Source organism: Phragmites australis, chromosome 7 (genome assembly GCF_958298935.1).
Source record: "Phragmites australis chromosome 7, lpPhrAust1.1, whole genome shotgun sequence".
Classification (NCBI taxonomy): Eukaryota; Viridiplantae; Streptophyta; class Magnoliopsida; order Poales; family Poaceae; genus Phragmites; species Phragmites australis.
This window is the reverse complement of record NC_084927.1, coordinates 1,683,757-1,707,283: the sequence shown is the minus strand read 5'-3', so window position 1 is coordinate 1,707,283 and position 23,527 is coordinate 1,683,757. Positions and strand designations below refer to the sequence as shown.

The following is a 23,527-nucleotide window of genomic DNA, read 5'->3' as shown; positions in this document are numbered from 1 at the left end:
AATGTAAAACTAGATATCCGTTTGAAAAAATTGTAAAAATATATTACTGTCGCCTGTTAGAAGGACGAAAGCAAGATATCACTTTTTCAACGGGCGATATGTTTAAAAAATAAAGATATCGTCCTTCAAAAAACGACAAGTTAAAAAATAAATGCTACATTCCATTACTCTCAAAATTCAAAACACTATCGAAATAGTTATAAAAATTCTGGAAAAAAAAATTATATTGTAGAGGATGCTATAATATATCTCTAAAAAAAATAACTCAAACAATAACTTTTACAATAAGAAAAAAAAGACAAATTTTATTGTACACAAATTATGAACCTAGTTGTATAATTTCTATATACTAAACATTTTTATAACTTGATAAAATATTAGTCAAAGTATACAAAATTTGACTTTTTTTAAAAGAAATATATCTAATATTTCTAAATGAAGGGAGTACATAGTATCGTATTTGTCGTTTCCTAATCTCCCTAGAGCAATTATTTGTTGCATATTCTATGAGCAATTATATCATATAATACAATCCAATGCATCTTATCGGTGTTATAGATAAAGGGTGCCCCTCAGAGCGGGCTTCACATCGCTAGATGGCAGCGGGGCTCAGGCAACTAGCTCCCTGATCGCAATAGGAGACCTTTTGTTGGTCGTAGGTAGATACTCACTTAATCGGTCAAATCTCATTTAATACTACCCACTCAAGTATTTTCCTTTTCCAAACACTCCCTTTCAGCGAGCATGATCATGAGACGGAGTAGCATAGCAGTGACATGTCACCACATCATTTAATGCTATGAGATGGCCTGATGAGTGAGCATGATGATGTTCGGTGATGGTACAGGGCATGCAGGACGACCAGAGCCAGGTGGCGTGCATACCCACCGTCATGATGAACTGAGAATAGCTAGGTTGCATCGGGTATAGGTCTGTCATCTGTTTTAGTACGGTCCGTTTGTATCAACATCTTCTCTCCTGGTATATAAAGGAGGTGGAGACCTGGATGGCAAAGGGGAGGTACTCTGTAACCATTTGATACACTCTATAAGAAAATACACATGACGAATGACTATTATCTTACAGTAGATCTGAACCTAGATAAATTCTTGTATTCTTGAGTCCTTTCGGCACACACCCACCAGAAACGTAGATCAACACATCTATCGTCCGATACACCCCGAATATATTATTAGAGATTAACCCACGACACATCTCTACACAGTTTATAATATTAGATTTCATGTCTGAGCACTATCTTGTACAAGATACAACTTTCTTCTCTCACCTTATTAACTACTTGCCATGTTAGGGGGAAAAATCATACGTGGCATATCAATTAATATGCATGATACAACCCATTACGAGTAGGCTTATGTGGTTTTTAAACTTTAAATCCATATATTTCTCAAATCGGGTGTCTGTTTCAAAAATCGTTTGCGCCATAGTATTGTTCACAATTAATGCAATAAAATAAGATCAAACATGCATATATTTTGATTTTTTTAATAAAATTCAATAATTTGAATATACTATTTCAACCATTCAAGTTCACTGTTTCAACAACTCATGCACAAAATGTTGAAAATGTGATCATAAATTGTTGAAATAGGTCTTACAAATTGTTAAACATGACACTACTATAAAAAAAAAATCATTATTACCGGTTCAAAATTGACATCACTGTAATAGAGCTACAAACCGACAATGATATTTGATCCTAGACGACGGTTTTAAGACCAATTTTTTTTCACTCGACGAACAACCCCCCTCCGGTGGCTTCTGTGGGAGTTGAACCCGCAAATATAATAATTTACACCTCCCGTGCAGTTTGTGGGAGTCAAACCCGTGACCTCACCTCTCGCACGAAACTTTCTTACCATCTCACATCACGGTCTTACTTAATGGCTATGAAAAAAAATTATTCTTTTAACCTTTACTACTCAAATCTTTGCACAATTATTTGGGTATCCAGATTGCTTCAAATAAAAATATCGTCAACTACAAAGCTGTGCATCTCGTCGAGATCTATAATTTTTATATAAAGTTTGTCTCCATCCGGCTCCGTATGAAAAAGTTTATCTCCAATCGGTGCACCGTTCGGTAAAACAACCATAACTTTTGCATACGGAATCCGATTTCGACGTTCGACCTCTACACATGTACCTTTCTTGACCCCCCCCCCCCCAAAAAAAAGTTCAGAACGGTCTCGACAGGACATCTAAAGTTTTTAATAAAAAATTGATCTTATCCAATTTACCTGAATTTTTTAAGATATAGTACTACATCTAAAAATCAGTGCTGTGCAGACGTTTCATCAATCCGAATTATCAAACTCACGATAAAAATCTTTGAAAATATAGTTTTCAACTTTATAGCCCTGTGTGTGATTTTTTCAATCATTCCTACTAGTGTTACAACAGATCCAATAATTTACATTGTGGTCTAGTTCATGATTTTCTTTCGATAGTCTTTAAACGATTATTTAAGCATCTATATGGCTTCAAATAAAAAAGTTATCAACTAAATTTTTATATAAAGTTTATCTCCATCCAACTCCGTATGAAAAAGTTATGAATTTCTGAATATAGGTTGTTTTTATTGTCACAACCGGTTAATATAACGAACCTGCTGTGATAATACCTCCACTATCACTGGTGTAAGTAGACTTTTATTGTCGGTTTTTGCCGGATGAACTTTTACTATCGGTTTTTTAAAGAACTAGCCGTGATATTTTATCACTGTCGATTATTTTTAAACCTGCAGTGAAAAGGGGGCAATGATGATCTTTTCTGTGGTAGTATGACTTTTGAAAATGTTGAATTAGGTTTTCAAATTTGTCAGAAAAAAGTTTGTTGAAAATATTCGTAATAATTGTGAAATAAAAATTAGAAAGCAAATTAGGGGGAAAATCGAAAGAAGGTTGCTTCTGAATAAAAGCAAAGAAATAGTTTGTAAACTGGGCTCGAGAGGAAAGGAAAGGAACATCTCCAAAAAATTTCAACTCAAACATTTACTTTTACAATATCAAACTGTGTACATTAATTTTTTTTCTCATTGTATAAATAATATTTTTGTCTGAAATTTTTTTAGCTAGATCATAGTATATTTTTTTTCAGATTTTTCATGACTATTTCAATACTGTTTTGAATTTTAAGAGCAATAGAATGTAGTATTTTTTATTTTTTAATATGTTGTCTATTGGAAGGATGATATCTTTATTTTTTTTAAAGATGTCGTCTATCAGAAAGGTGACACCTTATTGTCCCCTTCCAACCAGCGACATTAATATATTTTTGCAATTTTTTTAAACGTATGCATAGTTTTGCAATTTTTTTGATTTTTGAAATATAAAAATAAAAAAATCAAATTGTGCCTATGATGTGAACATGCTCGATCCTGAGGCGATTAACCCGTAACGGAATCGGAAACAATGCCATCTAATCTGAGTCAACACGAGACTGCATCACCGAGTTGGCCAACAGGTGCCACTGCCAAGGCTTCACCGTGTCAAGCTACAGCGGGAAATACAACTCCACACGTGGTGTGCTGTACTTACTCTGTATCTCGACCCTTTATCCCTCTCAATTATTTATTAATTCTCTTATCTATCTCATATTTTTTCTTCCACCTAATCTCTTAACATAAATCTCAATGTAAATACACGATTAAGATGACGAATAAATACGCACCACATTATAAAATTTTTTCTTCCAGGCTACAGCCAACAGAACTGAGCAGGTGCAGCCACCAGCAGGGTCTGAGGTTCCATTACGGGAGGAGCGGGCCCACATGAAGTCATAAGTGTACAAATGTACACCCAAATATTTGTGTAAAAATATTACTACTAGTTTGATTGCTAAGAGCATTCCGGATTCACATGCGATTCTTGCGGAACGGTATCCAAACGACAGCGATCGAAAGTTCCATGCAATCGGACCGAATCGCGTTTCTCCCCATTCTCTTCCGATTCAGCCCTTTGTTCAGCTGTTGCAAGATTAGCCTAAAAATCCATATTTTCAATCTCTTTTCCCTATAAGTTTAGACCTTCTAAGGCTCCAAAAAATCTACTAATTTTTGTGTAGGTTCTATAATCCATAAGCAACTCATTTTAACTGGTTGCACTTAAAAAGCCTGAACAGAATTCAAATTAAAATTTATTAAAGTTGACTGTTTTGGCACCTTCCATGAATTTTGAGAGTTTTAAAAGGATTTCCAAAAATTAGGAAATTTTTTGCCAATATTCATCTTAATTAATGAACTAATTTTATCTCTAGCTCTAAGTTATATAGTGAAATTTCAAACTTCTTCACATTACCTCACTTTTCATGAATTTGATCAATTCCAATTAAATTCAAATACATGCAACAATTGCTAAAAAAATGATGAGAGATGATGCTCATGCTGCATATGGATGTCAATTGTTGTTATTGTAAAAAATATATTTTCAGAAAGAATTCGGAACTAAAATATTTCTGAGAGAAACCGAAACCCTACCAAACGCTAGGTGAGGCGCCGTGGCGGCACAGACATGAGCGAGATGGAGTGCACACGGTTGCGCACAATCATGATAAGTATGTACACCTAAATTAAAAATGTTAGGCCCGTCACTGATTACGGGTCCAGCTACCTCTGCATCGCCGATGACCTCGTATAAGGGGCTAATGCGGGTCAAGCCGAGCGTGCCGCTTCGCTTCACCAACAGAGTCAACGACGACCGGACAACTAGACGTAGCGTGTAACAGTGCCTCACGTACCCAACAATACTATACATACGACCACGTTTGACGAGTTTGTTAATTAATTCTATAGGGTTGACCTATGATGATAAATTTAAGAGACAAACTATCATTCAAATGTAAGAAGAATTAACTAAAAAGTGGAAATAACGAGGCACCTAACTTTCATATAATCAAGTTAAAAAAAGAGTGACAAGGACAGTCAATGCTTCAAGAAAAGAGTGATGCGCTCTCACGTTTGAGTTTAATTGGTGTTTCTTGAGTTGTCGAGTTTGAAGCCATCTTTTGGTTGAAATTCCCTAGAACTGCACCTAACTCGAACCCTTCGCCATCTGAACCACCGAGAGTGCATATCCCAACCCAGCTAGTCTTGGTTTAGCATGCACTGGCGCCGCCGCCACATCCGCCAACGCCCGCCGCACCTAGCCTAAGTCCGCTGTAGTTGTCTCCTGAGCCTTGTCGTGGTGCCCTTAAATGATGTATGAGATGATGGGTGAGAGAATATAAATAATACTCTTTTAATTACAAATGTAGATCGTTTTAGTTTTATATAAAAAATTAAAAAAGTAGATTAAATGATCTTGTTGCCCTTTATTTATTCTGTATCAGAAAAGATAACTCATTAATTTGTGAGAGTTGTAGTATTCATTGAATAAAGACAAGAAAGGAATAAATAAAGAGAAAAAAATGTATAGAAGTTTAAAAATAACTTATATTTAAAAAATAGTTAGGAGACTAAAATAATTTATATTTATAATCAGAGAGTATGATATAGGTCAATAACTGTAGCAACAAACACATACACTCAATCAGACACCGCGAATCACGGTTGCGGACGACAACAATTAAACAAACCGGCGGGATCGGAGTACACCAGATCGATCGATCGAGCACGCAGCTAGCAATGAAGCAAAGCAACACGCAGCATGCATGCAGCGGCAACAAACAAACAAGCAAACAGCAGGTACCGGAGCAGCAAGCAATTCAAGCGAGCTAGAAAACAAACAAACAGACAGACAGGTAAATCAATCAACCACGTCGTCGAAACTTGTTGAGATCTTTCTTAAGATTTTTCTTTGGCTTCCTGATCTGCTGGCTCCGGCATCTGGAGCTTTTCCGCCAAGGTCTTGGCCCCCTTGAGCGAGAGCAGGAGCCAGACGAAGGAGAGGAACTCACCGCCTTCGCCCAGGCTCTTGGCGTGCAGGTAGCCCCTGCACATGCTGGCGGAGTAGCAGAGCATGCCCACCCACACGTAGTACATCACCTCCCAGCGTGTCTCCTCCGTCAGAGCCAACAGCTCCTTTGCGAGCTTGCATGCCTGGTCGATTTGAAAATTAGTTGTTACCTCTTCCTTTTTGGGCGCACAAGCAATGAGCCAACAGCAATGAGCCAGAATGCCTCCTCCCTTTTTGGGCGCAGCATGACCACCAGCCTCCTGCAGCTTGTTGGTTGCTTTCTTCGTATCCATTATCTTCTGTAGGTCATCTCGGCTCGGCTTGCTGTTCTTAACCCCCTTGAAGATGGGCTCCATTTCAACCATGGATTCAGTGACCAGATGCTGCCTGCTGCCGGTCATCAGCATCTCGGGGTGGAAGTTGAGAACACCGCGAGGACATCCAGCGCGGCGGTGAATCTCAGGAGGACGTACGTCGTCTTGACGTCGGTGTAGTTGTACGGGTGCTTGTCGCTTATCGCGAAGAGCGTGAGGGCGGCGATGTGCAGGGCCGGGACCACCAGCACATGGTACGCCAAGTATGTAGGGGTGAAGACCACATTAACTCTGGTGTAGATGACCCCAAACGCGCCACGCAGCCAGCGCCTCAAGCCCTTCTCTCCTATTGTAATAGGCGGCAGAACATCCTGCACTCTCAGCCTTCTTTCGTTTCACCAGGTCATCGGCAGCAGGGGCGGAACCGGCCACGGCTTAGGCTGGCCCATTCAAATTTAGACGAATCTAGAAAAATCTACTATTTACATAGTAAATATAATAGAAATTTGAACCCAAGTCCCGAGCTGAAACCTAGCCTGCCTAAGGCCTGGTTGCGCCCCTGATCGGCAGCAGCTGACAGCGACATGTCCAGGAGTACCATATAGACTTTGTCTTCGTCTAACAAGATCTGTGGTACGCTTCTTTGTTCCTTGTACCTGCCGAAGAAGAACTCGTTCAAGCGCAACCCCCATCTTGTACGCTTCTTAATTTGTTCCTTGTATCACGGCCAACACGGCCGCCAGTCTGTTGATGCTAGCTTTATTGAGAGCCCATGGCTTCTCGATGAAGCTGAGGACCCCAATGATGAAGAGCAGAATCGCCGACACCAGTAGCCTCCAGTCGCTGGAGCTGGGCCACGACTTGTAGAAGGCGTACAGGGCAACCGTGACCTGGGACACCAGGGTCACGGTGTGTCGAATCCACAGCTCGTTGTCTTCGATGCTGTAGGCGATCAGTTCCTCCTGGCCGCCGAGGTGGATGAGAAGGACAGGAGCCCATAGGACCTCCAGGATACTCGCCTTGCTCCCAGTGCTCAAGACACCAGCACCACAGCCGCTGCTAGTGGTTGCCCTGGCGTGGCGATTGAAGAGGGTGGCGAGCGCGTAGATGGTCAGAGCTTCGCTGCTGATGTATGCGAACCAGATGCGTAGATGCACGTGACCCTGACAAAATTCCGCGAATCCTATAAAAAGATAATGTTTTCAGATGATTATATATGTTGTTGATCCTATCGTGTAAAGATGATGACTCTGGTACACTATATAAAAAATAGACAAATGAGACACTGCATAAGTGACGGGTCATACCAATCTGTCATTAAAGAACCTTTAGTGACGGATACTTCTACGATCTATTACTTATGTAGCATCAGATCAGGATCGGATCATAACCCATCACTGATTACATCAGTGATGAGTCGTAACTACACTTGTCACTAATGTATAACACAATATTGACGGATCTTCCTGGACCAGTTATAAGTGACAGGTGATGTTACGATCCGTCACTGATGACTCAGCTCTGTTATTAGAGCGGGTCAGCTACTGCCCAAGTGAGAACAACTATTTTTTACTTAATTTGCTCAACTAAAAACTAAATGTATTGTATAGATATGAAAAGATATTGTGCAGAAAGCTTACTACCATATTATAGCTGAACATTTAAGCATAAAAACACAAATGTAAACACTAAACTTATAACCATGCTATAGCTAAGATTCAAATCAAAGAGGTATGAGACTACAAATATTTACAGATGCATCAACAAGTTACAATTTATGTTTAGTTTATTTTATGAATTTCCATTCACACGTTAAACAAAACTCAGGTAGGGTATGACGGCGTAGTAGGTACAATTTTTTTATATATAGTTTTATATTTTTTTTCTTAATTTTTCTCATCTCAGCAGCACTAGAATAGGAACAATTATACATTTTTTTCGCAAGTTTAATGTAAGGTGTGACGGCTATGGACACAAACACGTATTTCAAAAACGGTGCAGAAACTTCAGGGACCGAGAACTCAATCTTCCAAGCTGAATTTGGTCTCAAAAAATTTGCCGAACTGTCAGTCATCAGTGACGGATCAAGATTACGACCCGTCACTAATGTTTAGTTATTAGTGATGGATCACGGTTCTGATTTGTCACTATTCAATCATTAGTAATGGGTCACGGTTCTGATCTGTCACTAATAACTTTCGACAAAGAAGGTTAAAAGGATAAAATATTCAGTTTCTTTCACAATTTTGTGATAGATGAGGTGGTAAGGAGGCTACGCGTACGAGGGAAGGTCACGGGTTTAATTCCCACGGAACGTAGAGTGTAAAAGCAATATAAAAAATGCAAGTAACCCATTGCGAATGATGACGACCCCTGCGTTGGGATGACTCGAATGAAAAAATATTTTTTTAACTTTTTTTATCTAAAAACACGAAAAACATTCATTATTCATTACGACCCATCACTAATAGTCTCATTAGTGATGAGTTGGAGGTAACCGATACGAAATCCATCACTCACTAAAAACCTTTTTTCAAGTAGTGGGTGGTCTTCCCGCTGGCTCCACCCTGCAAATGCATTTTCTGAACCAATACGGATCGGTGTATTTGCGCATGGGGAAGCCAACATGAGGAACCACAATTATATAGGTACGCTTGTTCTGCCATCGAACAAGCCTTCAATTTCATGTGTCGGCATTCTGGCTAGCATCACCTTATCAAAGCCAAAAAAAAGAAAGATAAAGTACGGGACCGAGATCCTCTGCAGTAACGTATAGAGGTTGACACGCGGGTCTGGCCTCACGCGTCAGCATCTGTGCATTGCTGTAGAAGATCCGCGTCCAAAGTACGTGCTACCACTTTATTGTTACTTTCCCAGTCTCCCAGGCTGTCATTTGCGTGCCCTTGATAATATTCTATTTACTTAATTGGAGATAAATTTTTTTCATACAATTAGATGAATATAAATTTTATAGGAAAATTTTAGATCTGGACGAGATGTATAACTTTGTAGTTGATTATATTTTTATTTAAAGTTATTTAGATGTCCAAATAATCGATTGACATATGAGGTTTATTATGTGACCCGCATGTGGTAACTATCCCTCAAAATGAATATGAGAAATTCCTATAGATGAGCAACCTCAAAGTGAATAGGTTCTGGTCCCCTCTGGTAATGGCAAAGCAAAATATTCAAGGTTCTGGACATACCTATTTAAATATGGCTTAAACTATTGATGAGGGTTGACATTTCACCCTTTGATTATTATGATAGTCATAACTTGATTTCTCTTTAAACGATTATTTGAATATCTAAATGGCTTTAAATAAAAAAAATTAACTACAAAATTGTAGAACTTGTCGAGGGCTACAATTTTTATATAAAATTTATCCCCATTCAATTTCGTATGAAAAAATTATAAATTTTTACAATCTATTATTTGAAAATTGCCTTTTACACAGACGACCTCTTATGTGATCCGCCTGTAGTAATCATTCCATTTACACAGACGGTTCACATAAGAAACCGCATCTGAAAATGACATTCCACACAAGCGGTTTACATAAAGAACCACCTGTAATAATCATCCCATTTTCAGAGGTGATTCACATAAGAAATCGTCTCAAAAAATAATATTTTATACAGACGGTTCACATAAGTAACCGCATGTGATAATCATCTCATTTACACAAACGGTTATCATAAGCAGTCGTCTGTGGAAATTTGTTTCTACATACGGTCCGAAACTACAGGGATCTGCTCAGACGGTTTGTCATTTGAGTTGTCTGTGAAAAGACATTTTTAGTGTTCTGAAAAATAATTTTTATAGTAGTGTAGTCCAGTATATGAATGGATAACCACCGAACAATGTAAATGTTTCCGTGTTAGTGTCCGGCGATCTGACTGGAACCACTAGTTAATGAAATTATGCATTCCTATCAAAAGGGGGAAAAAAGGAGTAGAGTAATTGTCTTGTTTTTGATGTTTTCATTAGTCCACAAGGTCTGTCCTCTGCCTGTTTTCTTTTTATTCAGCAAGCAAGTTCCTACTGTCACGTCCTTATGTCCAGCTTATTTGCCTTCCTTTTCTTTCAACAGCATGCATATCAATCATGACTAGCGACAAAAATAGCAGCACTGAAGGTAATCTACATAGCAGTGATAATTTGATGAAAATTACAGATCACTATATGTCATTGTTACAATATGTGTCATCACTAAGACTAACTTCACCAGATTAACCAAATTTGACTGGCTATATCTTTATTTAGCTATCTACTCTAAAATATTCTTCCTCCATATTTCTACACACTTCAGCAGACTAATCAAATCCCACTCTCTATATCTCATATACTATATTTTATTCATAACGACAGTTTATTCCACCAGCTATTTTATTCCACGGCTATATTCAATTACTCATCATCCATTTCCTTCCTTCTCCCTCACGCCTGCTCCCAAATCCACAGCCACCTCCATTCTACAGATGAGCACATCTCTTCTTGCTCATCTCCCTCTCTTCTTGCTCATCTCCCTCGCGCAACCTCCCTGTTCTTTCTCCTCACCAAAGCACATGAGCACATCGTCATCATCTCCTTCCTTCTCCCTCACGCTGCTCCCAAATCCACAACCACCTACACTCCACAGATCCATCCCCGCCATATCCTTCGGTCCAATCCACCGTGCTTCTCCCCAATCCAAATCTAGCACCATGAATCAGAGCTCCCTCCTCTCTCTCTGTTCCACACGAGAGCAAAAGAGTAAGCAGCCTTACCACCTTGTTCTCCTCCTACTGCTGGTGGTGGTTCTTGCTGCTATGGCGGGCGTCGGCAACAGGGGAGGGGGAGCGGAGCGGACGTACATTGTGTGGGTGGATGCCGATGCGAAGCCGTCGGTCTACCCGACCCACACGCACTGGTACGAGGCGGCGGTGCTGGCGGCGGCCTCCAGCGACGGCGGCGCGGGGTAGTGGCCGGAGGGCGGCCCGCTGGTCCACACCTACTCGTCCGCCTTACACGGGTTCTCCGCGCGGATGTCCCCAGCCGCAGCTACCGCGCTGGCGTCCGCCCCCGGGGTGGTGGCCATGGTGCCGGAGCGCGTGCGCCACCTCGCCACCACGCGCTCGCCGCGCTTCCTCGGGTTGCTGTCCTCCCCGCCCTCTCGCCGACGCACCGCAGGTTCCACGACCGGGGGCTCAGCCCCGTGCGGACCAAGTGGCGCAGGGTGTGCGCGTCAGGGCCTGGGTTCTAGCCCAGCTCCTGCAACCTGAAGCTCGTCGCCGCGCACGGATGCAGAACCCGCCGAGACGCGGGAACGTGGCGAGGTGGTGGGAACGGAGCAGGGGTTGTGTGGTTGGGATGGCGAGCCGCGAAAGCCAGCTATTCTTGCCGACCGAGAGGGGCGGGATGGTGTGTCTACAGGGATGGCTAGCCATATGGCGATTTTGCTTTAGCACTTATTTTCGGACTTCTAGCTAAACATGGCGATGGCGAGCCATTTAGCTATACTACTGGAGATGCTCTAATAAAATACTAGTGGTCCTCAAGAGACCGATCTTGAGGCAGTATACCTTGCTCCCTTGTTAGATGGGAGGTGGACTCCCTAAATCTCTGAACGCCCAATTTATTGTATGCTTCTGTGTTAAATTTGAAACCAGGAAGAGTTTTAACACTACTATATAAAAGATCATCTAAACTCATTCTTCACTACTGGTTCTAAAATAACCGGCAGTGATGCGCACATAAAAAACCAGGCTAACAAGAACCGACAGTCACTACTACAGAAAATATCATCACTGTCAGTTCAAAATTGACATCACTATCAGTTTTTAAACCGACAGTGAATAAGTGGCAGTGATAATCCATAATTATCACTGTCAGTTTCAGAACCGACAGTGATTATACATATCACTGCCGATTCTTGATCTCATTTTGCTCGATTTGTATACTTATCACTGTCGGTTTCAGCTACAAACCGACAGTGATACTCAATTCAGGAAAAAAAAATAAAAAATAAACATTTATACATTAATTTAAATGAGATTAGTAGTACAAATGATCATATTAATATAGTTTATACTAATTACAGCAAAAGCTACCGTCATGTAGATGGCAGCGCAAAAACCCTAATACGTGCGTCGACTAACATAGGTAACCAGTCGTGTTCAAGTTGAAACTTGACCCAGGAACGGAAGTCCGCGGTCTCATCGTTGGCCTCGCCGTCGTCCTCGTCGCCGCCGCTGCCGTCATCGTCGCCGTCGCATCGTCTTCTTCTTCCTCCTCCTCTGACGAGCTCATCCGGACCTTCTTGACCCTCGGCGGCTCATCAATGAACATGTCCCATACCTCATCGTCCGACAAGGGGGATCCCAGCGAAATGCCGAAATCGGAGGTGGGGGCGCCTCGTCCGGCGGGGCCTCCTCCGGACCGGACGAGGACACGGGTGTGGGAGGAGTGCTCAGAGAAGGCGGTGGAGGTGGCAGTGGATCCATGTGGATCGCGCGGGAGGTGGAGGCGGCCGGTGGGGGTGGGGGAGAGCAAGTGAGAGTGAGCAAACATTTAACGTCGCTGGGAAGATGATCAAGCAGCGGGGCGCGTGAAACTGGCAATCACGCGCACGAAGACGTACGGATTTTTCAGTATCACTGCCGGTTCGTAAACACAACCGGCAGTGATAGCCATTATCACTGCCGATTATAAAAGGTATGTCTTTTGATGAACTAATATCACTGCCGGTTTTTAGCCACAACCCGCACCGCCACAAACCATACTCTGCCGTCGTCGTCGCCGCAATGCCTAGAGCCTCGCCGTGGTGCCTAGCGCACGGATTCGTAATGTACAAGCTAGCCAGTAAACATTATATATGTACAAGATGATATGATAGGTTTTATGATAAGTTTCACATTTGGTCGGACTTGAATTTTATAAAAAACGAAAATGCATAAATAAATAGCAATGCTTCAAGGCACTCTTTTACAAAATAGTGAACATGTCAAAAGCTCAATGCTTCAAGGCATTCTTTTAAAAAATAGTGAACATATAACCAATCCGTTACACAGTGTGGTTGACCTATACCTATCCTACAACTACAAATATGATAAAATTTACTACTTCTCAGATAGGAAGCTCTCTGGTAGTAAGGTAGTTGACACGCGTGCATCAGAACCCTTCCCTCAGAAATAATTTTCCTCTCATTCTTACACTCTTCTTCATTGCAAGCCCTACAATCTGCAAAGTTTATATCAGTACATAAATAACGGAACTGACAGAACTGTTGGAACTATAAATCATACATGATACTACAAGTTCTTACAGTCGACCTTGCTGTGTTCATGTTGGCTATGGTTGACATTAGGGGGTGATGCTTCACGTAACCGGCAATAGTATTCCACGGCAGAATAATCTCAGGATGCCTTCACATGGCCCTAAATAAACATCTATGATGATCTAAAAAAAACAACTATGATGATCTCAAAAAAAAAAAAAAATTAACATCTATGCCTGAAAAGGATTCATTCAGGTTTATAGATGCTCATGTCTACAGAAAGAGATATGTATGGAGGAATTGTATTCAATTAAAAGCTAGCCCAGAAAACAGCCTGTGTACAGAGCTAATCCATTGCCAACTTACTGAAAATCCCCAGCTGAAAAATACGATATTCCATTATCTGCCAACTTACAGTAATCCATTGCCATATATTATTTCGTCCAATTAAAAGGTAGCCCAGAAAACAGTCTGTGTACAGAGCTACCTCGGCTAATCCATTGCCAAACTAACAGATGAATTTTCAGTAAGCTAAATTATTGCAAAGTTCTAGTAGCAATCGGTAGGACGGAAGAGACTCAGGTCGCCATTTTGGTTTTTGCTTCCCCTGCTACAGTTCAGAGCGGCGGAAAAAGTCTCCAAGATCCGGCCCCCTCCCTCCTCCTTCCCTGGCTTGTCGGCGCGTGGGAGGGTCTCGCAGTTTTGCACAGGCCTGCTGCGTGGCGCGGGCCTGCGGTCTGGGCGGCTCGACGGTGCGTGGCATTGGTGCCGCAACCAAGCGATGGGGCTATCGTTTGGAGTTCGGCCGAGCATCATTGCCGTTTCGTTGGCGCAATTTGTTTCTTTTCTCGGTGCTTCTGCGGATACCGATACATATGTGTATGTCTTTGTGTCTAGTATGTTCGTGTATAGGTACGCCCCTGCAGATCAAGTCACGTCGCCGGTGTGCAGGAGTTGGTTTGAGATGCGCTGGTTTCGGGAGTTGCTGGTCAGGAGTTTGCGGCAACATGATTTGCATTGCGCCTATGTCTTCCTTCCCTCCGGTGGCGTCTTCAGCCTACTTGAGCTCGCCGACATCTGTGTTAGGTTTGTAGGTAGGGTAGCTGCGTTGGGGGGATGCGTCTGCTCCCCTGGGTGTTTCTTCATGTCTTCGGGTCACCGGAGCTTGCTCACGTGAATCTCGATCTTCTCTCGGGGCACTGGGGCTTGCTCCGGTGGCTTCCGATCTGTTTTCCTCGACTGCGTTCGAGGACGAGGTTCCTATGTGGGATTTGTAATGTGCCTCCAGTTCATCTATAAATCCTGCCCCGTTCGCAAAAAAAAAAAGTAGTAACAGGTAGCAATGAAGGAATTAGTAGTAGCAATCAATCAAGCACAGCCACATCGAGTGGTTTTTTACCGAAAAGGAGCGAGCAGAGGGCAGGGGGAGGGACGACGAGCCAGTTGCCGCGCTAACAGCCCCGCCGGCCGCCGCCGCGCAGGCGGAGGGACTAGGCGGCCTGTACACCCCCGCACTGGGATGGGATGCAGCGCCTGGACAGGGCAACGCGCAGGAGATTTGCGTCGCCAAGCCATCCTCCAGGCCGGGGATGGGCGTTGCCACGCCATCAGCCATGCCGGAGAAGCCTTCTGCGCTAGCCGCCGGCGCCGCTCTCAAGCCATCCATGAAGGCGACAGCGGCGGCGAGCTCTTGGGCTGACAGGTCGATGTCGCTGTTCTCCATTGTCGCGTGCGGAGCTCCGATATGGGCCGGAGGCGAGGGAGGCGCCATGGATCCACGCCGAGGAGGGGATTCAGTCGCCCAAGTCAGAGAGGGGGCGACGGTGTGGCACTACTAGGGTTTCCAATGGGAGGGAGATACCGAGAGGGAGATGAACAGGCGAGAGAGAGATGGACATGAGGGAGAGACTGATATGTGTGGGGAGGGAAACAAATTCTATAAGACCTTCCCTAGAAAGACCCCAAAAAGTCCCTCTCCGATGCCGTTGCTTCCCTATCCAACGGCTTGGCATAGCGCAAAGGAGGACATGTGTCACACGGAGGCGGGGATCTTTCTGTGAGACCCGGTCTCACAGAATTTGTTTTCGAAGCGTCGGGTGGGATGGATGGCAAGTCGCCCACACAGCGCCGCGACCGCTGTAGGGAAAATGGTCCTATTAGGCTATGTTTGTGATTTTGGTGATTAATGATAACATAGTCAACGAGACTAATATATTTGTCAAAAATATATGTTAGTAGATCTCATGGATGCAATACATGAAGAAGCCACCGAAGCCGGGATAAAGTTGGATTGAATTGGGCAAATCCCAGGGAGATTTGCCTCACCGGATGGTCCGGTGCTCTGGGTATTTGTACTCACCGGAGCATCTCTAACAAAGAGGGGCAAAGGCCTGAAGACTTCATCGGAAGGTCCAATGATGAAGTAGAGTGCTCACCGGAGCAATTTTTCCAGAGAAGGGTAAGCCTCACCGGATAGTCCGGTGATCGAAGGATGGCAACACCGGAGTGTTCCTGCCCATAAGGCAAAATGGTACAATCCATCGGATAGTCCGGTGATGAAGGAAGAGTACAACGGACAAACACACCGGACATTGAATAGTGCAAAAGAGGCAGAACAAAGGTCAAGGCACAGGATGGTCCGGTGATGAAGGCTGAGTACACCGGAGCAATATTTCCAGAGAGGGTTGCATTTGGCTCGGCTCTTTGAGGATAACTCACCGTATAGTCCGGTGCTTTTGTAATGAGCACCGAAGAAGGCATCGAAGCAATTTACATAGAGAAGATGTTAGCTCGGATGGCTAAGGTATACTCACCGGAAAGTCCGGTGATGAGGTTGCAGTATACACCGGAGTGTCCGATGTTCACAGAGGCTTGAGTGGGGGATCCAACGGCTAGTTTGTGAGTGTGTACTCACCGGATGATCCGGTGTTGACAGTAAAGTTAAGCTGTTGGGAAAATGGCTAGTTGACGAGTTTGAGGCTATAAATACCCATCCACTCAGTCATTTAGGGTTGCTAGAGTCCAGAGAAGTTCATGTACACCTGAGAAGACATCTAAGCCACCAAAGTGCTCAAAGTGATCATCCAAGGCGATTAAGCACACCATTAGAGAGTGATTAGTACTTATAGGCCTAGAGAGTGACTTGCTACGTGATTTCTGTCTAGAGAGTGGATCAAGGAGTGATCCAAAAGTGTACCTCTTGGTACGCCAGGCACTTGGAGTCTTGGTGACTCGCTGGTAAGCTTGTTGACCCTTCGACTTGGTGTGGAGCGGCGGCAAGGCGATTGTGCGGGGAAGCGGAGACCCTTGCCTTGGTGACTCAAGCTCCAAAGTGATCACGGCGGTAAGGGACCGGAAGAGAGGCTAGGGGTGAGACCTTGCCTTGGTGGTTTGGTGGCTCATCTGGGTGTAGGCTTTATCTTTGTGACTTGGTGGCTCGAAGGCCGTGACTAGGTGCCGACCGGGAGCATATCCTTTGTGGAGCTCTAACGTGGACTAGGGGTGGTATTCATATTATCGATATCACGGGATAAATATCCTTATGCCGAGTTTGCTCTCTCTACCTTTTTTTATGTTTCTGTATTTACATTCTTGCAATTTACCTTCTTAGATAGGTTGCAAGTGTTTTGATCGGTAAAGTAGACACACTAGATAAACCTATAGTACATTTAGATAGAAATTGATATAGGTTTATCTTGTGTTGTTTTTAGAGCCAAAATAGTTCTAAGTGTCCTAATTCATCCCTCATCTTAGGATATCACCGATCCTTACAGTTAGTATCAGAGCTAGGGCTCACATCTATCTCTTCATTTGGTGCTAGAGTTTCATACCTTTCACAAGGTTTCGCCAATTCAAGTAGCATATAGTCTCATTGTGGTTAGGGTTCACCACCTAGTGAGAAGTGACGTCCAGGGTTGGGATGGATTCCCATAGTGCTCCACTTTTCAATGGCACAAACTTTTCCCCGTGGAAAATTCTAATGTCTTGTTATTTGCAAACCTGATGGTTGGATATTTGGAGAGTCACCAAGGAAGGGATGAAACCTTGCATCACCAACAAGGAGAAGCAATTAGATGCAAATATCCTTTTATCATCTATATGTGTTGATGCATTTAATCGTGTTTATTCTCTCACCAATACATGAAGGCACACAGGATATACGCAATGAGAAATATCATGTGCTTGTTACTAAGCTCAATGACATCAAGCAACTAACCCATAAAAGTGCTAATGATATGTATTCTTATTTGAATATTCTTGTTAATGAGATCAATGGGTTAGGTTTGATGCCAATTGAAAATGATCAAGTGGTGAGAAAAATACTTCAAACTCTTCTTCCGAAGTACAAGTTGATCGTCTCCATCATCTACGACAACAATGACATCAAGAAGATGACTCTAAGTCAAGTGCTCGGCAAGATCACCGCCCATGAGATGACCATGAACATGGAGGTAAAAGCTCCTACCTTATTCGACACCAAGAACCTTACTCTCACAAGCAAGCAAGCTCAATGTTAACATATGAAGGCAAGGATGAGGAGACAAGAGCAAGAGTCAAGCTCAAGCGAAGATGATGGAGATCAAGATGAAGAGAGCATTGAAGAGGATGATCAAAGCACATCAAGTGATGAAGAGATTGATCCTAAGATGGTCAAACTCATGGTACAAGTGGAGAAGAACATTAAGAGGATCAATGCCAAGATTGATTATCCAATCTCCTTGAAAGGCTTGATCATATCAAGAAGGAGAGGAAGAAGGCTAAGAACAAGAGGGAGACAGGGGGAAGAGCCAAAGTATTCACAACCATAGGAAGATGGGTGAGTGACGATGAAGAGTCAAGTTCAAGTGATGAAAGCTTCATCATCCCCCCTTCAAGAATAGCTCTTCCTCAAGATCATCATCACACAAGTCGTCATCGCGTAAGTCATCTCACAAGTGCCTTATGACCAAAGTTATAGATAGCGATATAAGTGACGATGAATCTGATGAGGATTCTCCTTTCTATGATGAACTCATTTATTTAATCAATGAGCAACAAAGAGCCTTTAAAAAACAATCAAAAGAGCTAAATTTTTTTAATGTACTTAATAACATTCACGCTACTTTATTTCTAATTATAAATAATTATTATACAAATTCAATTTACTAAATAAAGAACCTTACGAGCTTAAGATGGACATCTAGTCCAGCTCTGCAAGGAGGCCGAGCAATTATGAAAATTCATGCTACCTCGACCTCCACCCATGCTGCGCGGCCCTGAAGATGGAAAGCGTTCTCCAGGACGGACAACTAGTCCAGCTCTGCAAGGAGGCCGAGCAAGGTTGCCTCATGTGCGGTGAGAAGGAGCGCCAGGGCTCCTCAAACAAAGAAGTTCTGGGCGTACCGCCGGCACTACGACGGCACCTACGGATACATGCACGTGGCGTGCATGAAGAAGATTGCTGTCCAGAGCTGGGAGCAAGGCTACCAGGACAGCGTCGGCGGCGGCATCGTGGAGGCGAGCGTGCCGATCATGAAGGGCATGCTGCAGTGGCGCTCGCCCAGGAATACGGGGAGTAGCAGCGGGTCTGGGATCCGCGGGTTCGATCAGCTCGCCAATATGGTTCAGGCAATCTCGGAAGCGTCATCATCGCAGTGATAACTGGGAACCCCTTGGCCATGCATGATCAGTGCATGTATGACTCGTACCAGCAATGGATATTATCCGTTTTGAATCTGACCGGATATCCGTTTCCGTTTCCGTATCCTTATCCGTCTTAAAATTCGTTTCCGTTTCCGTATCCATATAAAAAATATATTCGTATCCGATCCGAAAATATCCGTATCCATATGAGACCATCCGTATCTGTTTTTCCGAATACTGAGCAAAAAATATCCGCTCCATTTTCGATCCTACCAGCTTGTTGGATTATAACAATTCATGATATGATTGTTACAATCTAGGGCAATAAGCTGCTTGTTACAATCTATAATCTCAAGCCGAAACAAAGAGTGCCTTAGCGAGTTACACACGTGGATGTGGTTCAGGTCTTTACTATGCCATACGATATGTATACAGGGTATATACGCCAGTCAGAACGATTGGTATGTATTATTCCACTGTATTGTATATCCATTTTTCGATAAAGAAAGTTTTTATTGATTTCAGAGAATTACATCAAGGTGATACAATCATACTGAGAACACTTCCAGCCTCTGCATAGCCAAGATGCACTCAACAAAAAAAAAGTTTAACATGGGTGAAAACATGAGATGTTAAGGCGCTCCGATCCTCCGACTAGGTTGCCACCCATAAACCTATGTAAAACACTCTCTGACCACCCTCTCCAAATGCTGACACGTCACTGTAACCGTATCCCGAGAATCTGGCTTCTGTAATATAGCCCAGGTACGGAGCCAGTGAGTACAAAGGAAAATAACCTGCAGAGGAGATGAAATATTTTTTTTATCAAACACGATATCATTCCTGTATAACCAAAGCGACCAGCAAGTAGCAGCCGTCTCCAACAAAACTTATGGTTTCAAGTCCCTCCTAATACCCTGTAACCAAGTATCAAACATATACGATACACTACGAGACTGAAAGAGTCCTGAAGCCGTTTGTATGATAGACCAAACGTGCGGACAAAACGGCATTCAAAGAATACACCCTAGAAGATATGTTTTAACGCACGGAAGATTCACATCAACCGATCGAAGAAAAGTAGAACCATGTGCCACAGACACGTCTTGAATCTTGACCTAGCTTCTAGAAGATATGTTTTAACGCACGGAAGATTCACATCAACCGATCGAAGAAAAGTAGACCCGTGTGCCACAGACACGTCTCGACTCTTGACCTAGCCAAGTACCTATATATATCCACGTAGAGTAACAATAGATTCTTAGCTATAACCACTTGGCCAAAAAAAAGTTCTTCCGTGGGTTCAGCAAATAAAGCAGTATATATACCACGAATACCGAGCTATATATTCAGGATATACCAGGAAGTTCAGCTTTCTTGCAGAATTATTAGTTGTTCTTGGCTAAGTTTTCCAGCTCTCCGCTCGCTTGTAGTTAATCATGAAGATATACGAGGACCCTCCGGCGGAGATCTCCCACAACGCCCACCCTGCGCACAAGCTCAAGCTGGTGACCACCGACGGCCCGCCGTTCCGGTGCGACGGCTGCCGGGAGCCAGGCAACGGCAAGGGGCACAGGTACAGGTGCGAAGACTGCGAGTTCGACCTCCACACAACCTGCGCCCTCCCAGAGTCCCCTCTAAAACATTCTCTGTTTGGCGACCTCGAATTCAAGTTCCTCCCCCAAGCCCCGCCCCCCGTGGATGCAGCGTTCTGCAACGCCTGCGGCGACAGAGCGCCCGGGTTCGTCTACCATTGCTTCGAGAAGGACCTCGATCTCCACCTCCACCCATGCTGCGCGACCCTGAAGATGGAAAGCGTTCTCCAGGACGGACATCTAGTCCAGCTCTGCAAGGAGGCCGAGCAAGGTTGCCTCGTGTGCGGCGAGAAGGAGCGCCAGAGCTCCTCAAACAACAAGTTCTGGCGGCGTCACAAAAAAAACAAGAAGTTCTGGGCGTACCGCTGGCGCTACAACGGCAACTACGGATACCTGCACGTGGCGTGCATGAACAAGATTGCTGTCCTGAGCTGGGAGCAAGCCTACCAGGACAGTGTCGGCGGCGGCATCGTGGAGGCGAGCGTGCCGATCATGAAGGGCATGCTGCAGTGGTGCTCGCCCAAGAATACGGGGAGCAGCAGCGGGTCCGGGATCCACGGGCTCGATCAGCTCGCCATTATGGTTCAGGCAATCTCGGAAGCGTCATCATCGCAGTGATAACTGGGAACCCCTTGGCCATGCATGATCAGTGCTGCTCTCCGGGGTATTAGCGATCGATCGAGCTATTAATGAATTTCCGTTTACGTAGGGTGTTTGCTTTGTCTCGTATGATTTTGTTATATGTAAGTTGCTTGATTTAGACTTTTCATATTTCCTTCAGGTTTATTCATGCCACTTTGGACTACTAGTAACAGTGCATGTATGACACGTACCAGCAATTGTACAACTACGGTTTTCAAATTGAACTCTTTTACGGTGCTCCATACTATATATAGGAAGGAGTTAGTATAGACTTAATCCTACCGTTCATGTGATTGTATATTTTAGTAATTGTCATAGTATTGTTAATATTTACCTATTATACTATTGAAGGGTATTACAGTTTTTTTTAACGTAATTCATGAAATACTCCGTTTCTTCAATCACACGAGAGCTGCAACGGCGCTTGCGAGAGCAGGCTGCAGCACGTGGGAGAGGCGGCGGCACGCATGAGACGGCGGAGGCGCGCGCGAGCTGCGGAGGAGCAAACTAGCGGCCGCGGCGCACAGGAGCGGCAAGGGCAATGACAAGTTGGGAGGCTGTGTCAAGCGGGAGAGGCGACGGCACGAGCGAGACGGCGGAGGCGTGTGCGAGCTGCGGACCCAGCAATTGAACTGGATCCACACTGCGATTCCGCCTGTTTCTTTCTTCTTCTTCTTAGCTTAGTTTCGGCGAGATTTCACTCTCCTTTGTTTCTTCTTATCTCATCTCTCGCATGCCCTGGCTTCCTGCTCTGGTTCTCTCCCTCTCTTCTGCATAAACACCAACCTATCTCTTGCCTTGTTTTTCTTCTTCTTTTGATTGATTAGTGTATCTCTACACCACCAAGTCTCCCCGTGCGGCCTTTTCAGCTCACCCCCTGGCGCCCTTCCCTGTTGTTTCTTTGTTCTTGTACTATCTGTCGCCTTTTCTTTTCTTGTTAATTTAGGCCGAAAGTATCCTACTCTGGTTTTACCCTATGATGAACCCTCTCCACAAGTTGTTTCCTTTTTGTTGTTTGCTGCGATGGCTCCAAAGTCTAGTGTGCACAACCCAATCTTTATCCACTGCAAGTTACTCATAATTCTTAAACCAAAAAGAATCGGCAACAAGGTCATCGTTTATGCCTTTCTGATTTGGACACCAACCAATCATGTGTCTGATTTTTTTCCTGTGCTAAATTTTCTTTCTCTGAAAGATGTGTAGGTGCCTGTAATTGTAATTGCAATTGCCCCCCCCCCCCCCGGATATCTTTCCGCAAGTTGGAACCTAGCACGGAATTATTGTTCTACTCTGACACTTACATACCAAAAATTCCGGGGTTTTTGTGTAGTAGAATCCCCGGATGACTTGCTGCAAGTCGTCGGATATTGTCTGTTGGGGATCATCTCCCGCCACCCCTACCTCGAAGGGAACCGCGAAGTCTACTGGAGATGCTGCGTGATAGCCATTGTGCTTTTGTTACAGAGAGTTCATCTGTCAACGGCGAAGATCGTGGAGCAACGTTGATTGAAGGGTGTAGGCGCGCTCGCATTTTCGAGTTCCCATACTGGCGAAGATGAAGGCTCACGACCTTCGACTGACGGGCGAAGCCCGGGTTCGCAGTCCGCAGCGTTCAGAGCAGGCGAAGACGCGAGCTGACCTTCGCCGGGGGGCGAAGGCTATCCGACGTGCGTCCAGGCGAAGGAGGATTCGGCGCCCTTCGGAGGGATGAACCACCTCGGCACCGTGGGCCCGACTACGGTCGCCCTGGGTACCGCTGTAATTATGCGATCATGCTCATTTGTACCATAATACCCCCGGATATTCTGAGAATGTAGCAGGTAAGAGGGTAAGATTTATAAACGGCACCTGTGGTCGCCAGGTACGGGCTAAATAGAGCCACAGTGTAACCGGAAGGGGTATCAAAAAACTGTTCCACCTCCAGCACGTGTCACTCTGAGAGCCCTTCGATATCTCCGTATCCGAAGGCTCACCTTGTCTAGGAATTCGATCCCAACAGTTGGCGCCATCCGTGGGGTCGAACCCACGAAGGCATGCCACCCAAGAAGAAATCGAAGCCAGCCGGAACAGCGGAGGCGTTACCGGAACCCCCAGCCGCGGCCGGGCCTTTGGCTGATAGACCCACTTCGGCCATACCAGGATCAAGTAATACTTCGGCCGGGGGGGGGGGGGGCTTCG

The 23,527-nt window shown here is 44.2% G+C and overlaps 1 protein-coding gene and 1 pseudogene across 1 annotated transcript; one reads left to right on the top strand and one right to left on the bottom strand.

The window, feature by feature from the left end:
- Positions 1 to 6,314: 6,314 nt before the first annotated feature.
- Positions 6,315 to 10,880, bottom strand: LOC133923754 (uncharacterized; annotated as a pseudogene).
- A 9,485-nt stretch (positions 10,881 to 20,365) lies between these two features.
- Positions 20,366 to 21,512, top strand: LOC133923848 (uncharacterized). Its single transcript, XM_062369124.1, has one exon. The coding sequence runs from the start codon at positions 20,552 to 20,554 to the stop codon at positions 21,323 to 21,325; it is 774 nt and encodes a 257-aa protein (XP_062225108.1). The 5' UTR covers positions 20,366 to 20,551; the 3' UTR covers positions 21,326 to 21,512.
- The last annotated feature ends 2,015 nt before the right edge of the window (positions 21,513 to 23,527 follow it).